Source organism: Carya illinoinensis, chromosome 16 (genome assembly GCF_018687715.1).
Source record: "Carya illinoinensis cultivar Pawnee chromosome 16, C.illinoinensisPawnee_v1, whole genome shotgun sequence".
Classification (NCBI taxonomy): domain Eukaryota; kingdom Viridiplantae; phylum Streptophyta; class Magnoliopsida; order Fagales; family Juglandaceae; genus Carya; species Carya illinoinensis.
In genome coordinates, this window is record NC_056767.1 from 30,199,109 (window position 1) to 30,204,610 (window position 5,502).

A 5,502-nucleotide genomic window follows, 5' to 3' on the forward strand; every position below is an offset into this window, starting at 1 on the left:
CCGATTTTTAAAGAATAACAGACCTCCACTCAGCAGCTGCCACCTCAGCTAGCACACTAAACTCACGCTACACTCATGCACACGGGATAATAACTAACGGCAAATTGAACTCCTTTATTCGAACCCGTGCTTCTCCATACGACTTCGACCCTCAGCCAATCCCGAACGATCTCCACCACCAGTTCACCACCACACATCCGTCGAGAATCCGTCCGTCGTCCTCCCGTCGTCCTCCCATCGTCCGCCTTGGCTGATTTGGTCCAGGCCGAATTCTGGCCAAAGGATTTTACCCGACGTGTGAGTCGCCCACGCAAGCGCCGTTCTCATCTTCGACTGGTTTGTTGCCCACCACAAATCCGGACCAATCCGTTCATGGCTGACTCTAGCGCGCTTGGTGTTTCTGAGGTGTTTCTCCATCCCAATCCACAGTTGTTGTTCACTGCAATTTTTTTTTGGGCAAAGTTTAGTACCGGTAGCAGTTTAAACAATAAAATCTGTATTGCTTTCAACTTTATTTTTATGAAATGTAATTTTATGTGATGTATTAAATTTCTGGTTTGCGCTTGGAAGAAACAAAGCATTTGTGGGCTACTGATTTGTTGTTGAGGGTGATTTGTTGTTGAGGGTTTGCAGTGGCCAAAGGTGTTTGACAAAATGACTGAAAGAGATGGCCAAAGGGTTTTTGTTTTACGTAGGACTTTTGTAAAATATATTATGATTGTAAACATCATTTTTCATCAAACATGTTTACTTTCTGGTTTGCTTATAGGGAAGGCTCAAGAATTAGCCAACAAGAGAGTATTCATCTCAATTTATTTTACAAAATGACTAGTAATTCAAAGTTAACCGATATAAATTATGACCAATAATTAGAAATATTCATTTTGAAAACCCTAATTACTGCCAAGAAATGATTTCCAAAAAAAGAAAAGGAAGAAGAGATGTTTTTGTGTTTTAATATCAAGGGTATTTTATGGTTGATATGGATTGAGTTTTTTAAAGAATTTTATTGGAATTTTACAATTTAAAATGAAAAAGACAGATATGTAAATTATATTATATATATAACATTATTTATTGCTAATACAAAATCTTCAAGAAAAAATTAAATACAAAATAAATATTTTAAGATCCAGCCATTTTATATATTTATGTGTCTTTCTCTAAGGTCTAAAATTTGAACAACAACTAAAGAAACCTGATTTTTAAAATACATGATATTTTGGGCAAAGTCGATGATTATTTTTTTATGGAAGTGGAAATCAATACAAAAACTCATATCATTAAAAATTATTGTGATATATATTATTTAAGCTAATGTTTTTTTTTTTTATACTTAGGTGTATAAACGATTTCAATCTAATTGATTGTGTGGTTTTGTATTGAAGGAACCACTTTATAATCTTGATAGTGATGAACTTGAGGCTGAAAGTGTAGACATTCAATGTGATGTGAATGTTGAAGATGGGGTCAATGTCGAAGATGGGGTCAATGTGATGCCCTCTTCGAGTAGTTGTCCTTTGGAGCCATATGTCGGTATGTTATTTGACGATGTGGAAGACGCCCAAGCATATTATAAAGCATATGCAAGGCGTAAAGGATTTGCTATTCGGACGAATCATACTCGATTGTCTAAAGATGATAAAAAACTACTTGCAGTAGACTATGTATGCACAAGGGAAGGATTTCGGCGGATAAATCGGAAAGAAAAAGAACGAATAATGCCTGAACCTGACGAGACAAAGATTGGATGTAAAGCTTTGATGGGTATAAAAAAAGATGGTGAACACTGGATAGTCAACAAGTTTGTGGTTGGACATAACCATATTTTACTCACACCAAGAAGTACTAGTTTCCTACGTGGACATAGGGGAGTTACTAAAGTCCAAAAAAAACTTATAATGACTTTGAATGAGTTCGGGGTACCAACAAGGAAGATTATGTCGGTGTTGAGTAAAGAATCAGGTGGTGACTTCAATGTTGGCTGTATTGGCAAGGATGTAGAAAATTTCTTGGGCACCAAAAGGAGAAAAGTTTTTGAAGAGGGTGATGCACAACGACTATATTCCTACTTTCGTGATCGCCAATTTAAAGAACCTGGATTTGTGTATTCCATGCAAGTTGATAAAGATGGGTGTATGGGAAGTTGCTTTTGGGCTGATGCTAGATCAAGATCGGCATACCAGTATTTTGGAGACGTTGTCACATTTGATGCCACATACCTGACCAACATTTATAAAATGCCATTTGTGCCGTTTTCAGGAGTCAACCATCATCATCAGACAATCATGTTTGGTTGTGCTTTGTTAGTTAATGAGACAGCGGAGTCATATACATGGTTATTGAGAACCTGGCAAGAGGCAATGCTTGGGCGTGCCCCTTCAACGATAATTACCGATGATGATAAGGCGATGGCGAAAGCTATTGCAGAGGTACTACCGAATACAACTCATAGGTTGTGCTTGTGGCACATTCTTCAAAAGTTTCCTGAACACTTGGCCCATGTATATAATAAGTTTCCTGACTTTCAATCCCGATTTCGTCATTGCATCCATGAGACTATTACAATTGCTGAGTTCGAAGAGGAATGGGCATCGATATTGATGAAGTATGATTTAGGAGAAAATACTTGGCTGCAAAATCTTTACATTCGACGAGAAAAGTGGGTTCCGGCTTACTTGCGTTCAACATTCTGTGCCGGGATGTCAACAACTCAACGGAGTGAAAGTATGAACAAATTTTTCAAAGACTATGTTCGATCCAGTACTATGGTCAGTGACTTTGTTCATCAGTATGAGGCGGCTATAGATGCACGTTATTTTAAAGAGAAAGAGAAAGATGTGCGGACGAAGTCTACTCGTGCGATATTGAAGACACCTCTTAAAATTGAAGAGGAGGCAGCACTGATTTATACAAGAAAGTCTTTTATGATCTTTCAGGATGAGTTGTTTGATAGTCTACTGTACATATCAAGAAAATTGTCCACAGAGAGTGAAAGCAAGACTTATGGGGTGACACCCTATGGTAAAGAAACACCTGTTTACCATGTCACGTTGGAGAGTGGTGAAGGTGTTGCCACATGTACGTGCCATAAGTGGGAGTTTATGGGGATTCTCTGCAAGCATATCTTGTGTGTTTTTGGCAAGAAAGGTAAGTTAGATAGATTGGCACAGCATTATGTATTGGAAAGATGGACTACTAATGCTAAGAGTCGGCCAATCCCTGACATACCAAGTCCTACAGGGCTCCTTCAGCTAGGATTAGATGATCCTACGATGAGAAAAAGCAAGTCCATGATACAACTTTATGACATTGTTGAACTTGGGTCGCAATCAGAAGAAAAACACAGTTTCCTCACCCGTGCATTAGAGAAGATTCATAAAGAATTACTTGCAATGGAAGATCACGTAGATACTGAGGGAACACATTATTCAAATAGAGGAGTATTTTGCAGTATTGATCAAGTATTAACAAGTCAAGTTGTATCAAACTTTTCACAAACGGTTCAGGACCCTCCACGGGTGCCAACAAAAGGTCGACCAAAGTCTTTGAGATCCAAGAATCCAAAAGAAACGCAAACAACAAAGAAAAGACGTTGTAGCATTTGCAAGGCTGAAGGACATGCTAAGAACAATTGCCCCTCAGTAAGGTATGTAGATTTTGAATTATTTGTGGCTTCGGTTCATTGGTATTTAATTGAAGAAGCTAGACAAATTTGTGTTTTGTTGTGTTTTATGTAGGGATGTTCGGCCAACATCTGTCAACCTGTCACAACCAATGTAATTGCAAGTTTTTATATGGAAGTCTACGAGTAGAACTACCAAAGTCTTGAGTTGTTGGAGAATTTCTTTATTGCTGAGTTCTAATGTGTACTGCCAATGGTTTTATTGTTAAATTTTGGAGACTTCCGGACTTGGTTGCAATGTTAAGGATTTTGTGACTTTAGCTTTATAAAGTATTTGATTGTTATCAGTTCATGTAACCTTGTTAATGGGACGAGTCAAATATCTACTTGTTTTTGTTTATGTGCAAGCTTTCGAGTAGTTGTGTTTTTTACGTGTTGGATTGGGTTTTTAAAGCCATCTCAAGCCGATTTTATTCTTCAAGTATTATGCTAACATTTTGAATCTGGGATCTAGCAAAGTGCTAGGTGTTTTGCACAGGTTCAACTAATTGTCACGGCTAAAAAAAATTTCTGGTTGTAGCATTTGTTTCTATGACAAGCAAATTGCAAGATTTGAGGATACAAAATCATTACATAAATTAAGCATCATAGCAAAGCAGTACAGGTTTCTTCTCCATAGATTCACAAAAAATACACTAAGTCTTGATACCAATCTGGTCAAACAGGGCTGTATAAGCCTTTACATTCAAAATAAATCCAAGCATTACATCCAAAATAAATCCAAGCATTACATCCAAAATCACAGTTCTGGTAGCATTGGCAGATACATATTGTAGTTTTTTGGAGACATCAAAATTACAACACAAAATAAGATAAAAAATGACCATGATAAGATAAACGCTTTCAATATTCTTTTGTACTTCTTCTCCATTACTTGGAATTTAGATTGTTCGACGCCGAGACGTTGATGAAGTACCCTCTCATTCCTTTGCTCAGCTAACTCCAATGTTATCTTACAGCAGTTGTTCTGATCACTTTGAAGATCAATCCATTCAAAAAACGAACATTGTGCATTATTTTTATAATTTGAACAGTTGTAAAATCTTCTACCAAAACTGTTTGACTTCCCAGAAATCCGTAATTTTGCTTGAATGCCACAATAGCAAAATGGTCTCTCCAGTGGAACTTCTTCTCTTCTTACAGTCCATGAAGATGAACCAGAAGAAGCCGAACTTCTCATTTTCTGTCATAATATAAAAGCAGGGCATCAACTAATTTGAAAAACATAATCTGTCAAACTTAGAAGGGGCATCAACTACTTTGAAAACATAATCTGTCAAACTTGCAATCCAGAACCATGAGAAATAGCATATTGAGACTTTGATATAAAAGAAGCCATGTTCATGGCTTGCAGTTCCCATTAAACAGTCACAAAATATCTGTCCTAACCCATAAAGTTCAACAAACTTACATATAAGAACCATGAGAAATAGCAAAGCAACTATACCACTTAAAGCATATTGAGCTTTTTAAACTTGGACCTCATGTTCATGGTCAGAGTTCGGTTCAAAGTTCCCATTAAACAGTCACAAAATAACTGAACTATTTATAAGCAATTGTTAACAACTCTGTCATATTATATAAGAAGGGCATGACTACTTTGAAAACCCAATCTGTCATAACCCATAAAGTTCAAAAAACTGACATATAAGAAACATGAAATATAGCAAAGTTCAGTTCACATTAAACAGTCACAAATTTGATGTACAATTTAGAAGCAGTTCATAACAAGTCAAGTGGTAGCATTCTGAATCCACAATATAGGACATAACAATATTTTGAAGACAAACTGCAAAATCTAAGGTTATGAATCCACA

General features: G+C 36.8%; 1 protein-coding gene across 1 annotated transcript; it reads left to right on the plus strand.

Moving 5' to 3' along the window:
• The first annotated feature begins 372 nt into the window (after positions 1–372).
• On the plus strand, positions 373–3,783 carry LOC122299033 (protein FAR1-RELATED SEQUENCE 5-like). Its single transcript, XM_043108869.1, has 3 exons — positions 373–405; positions 1,389–3,649; positions 3,741–3,783. The coding sequence occupies exons 1-3, from the start codon at positions 373–375 to the stop codon at positions 3,781–3,783; spliced, it is 2,337 nt and encodes a 778-aa protein (XP_042964803.1).
• Positions 3,784–5,502: the final 1,719 nt, after the last annotated feature.

Coding starts and splice junctions, on each gene's coding strand:
- LOC122299033 (XM_043108869.1), top strand. CDS start 373: ATGGCTGACTCTAGCGCGCTTGGTGTTTCTGAG. Junction 406..1,388: donor GCGCGCTTGGTGTTTCTGAG/GTGTTTCTCCAT, acceptor TTTGTATTGAAG/GAACCACTTTATAATCTTGA. Junction 3,650..3,740: donor AACAATTGCCCCTCAGTAAG/GTATGTAGATTT, acceptor TGTTTTATGTAG/GGATGTTCGGCCAACATCTG.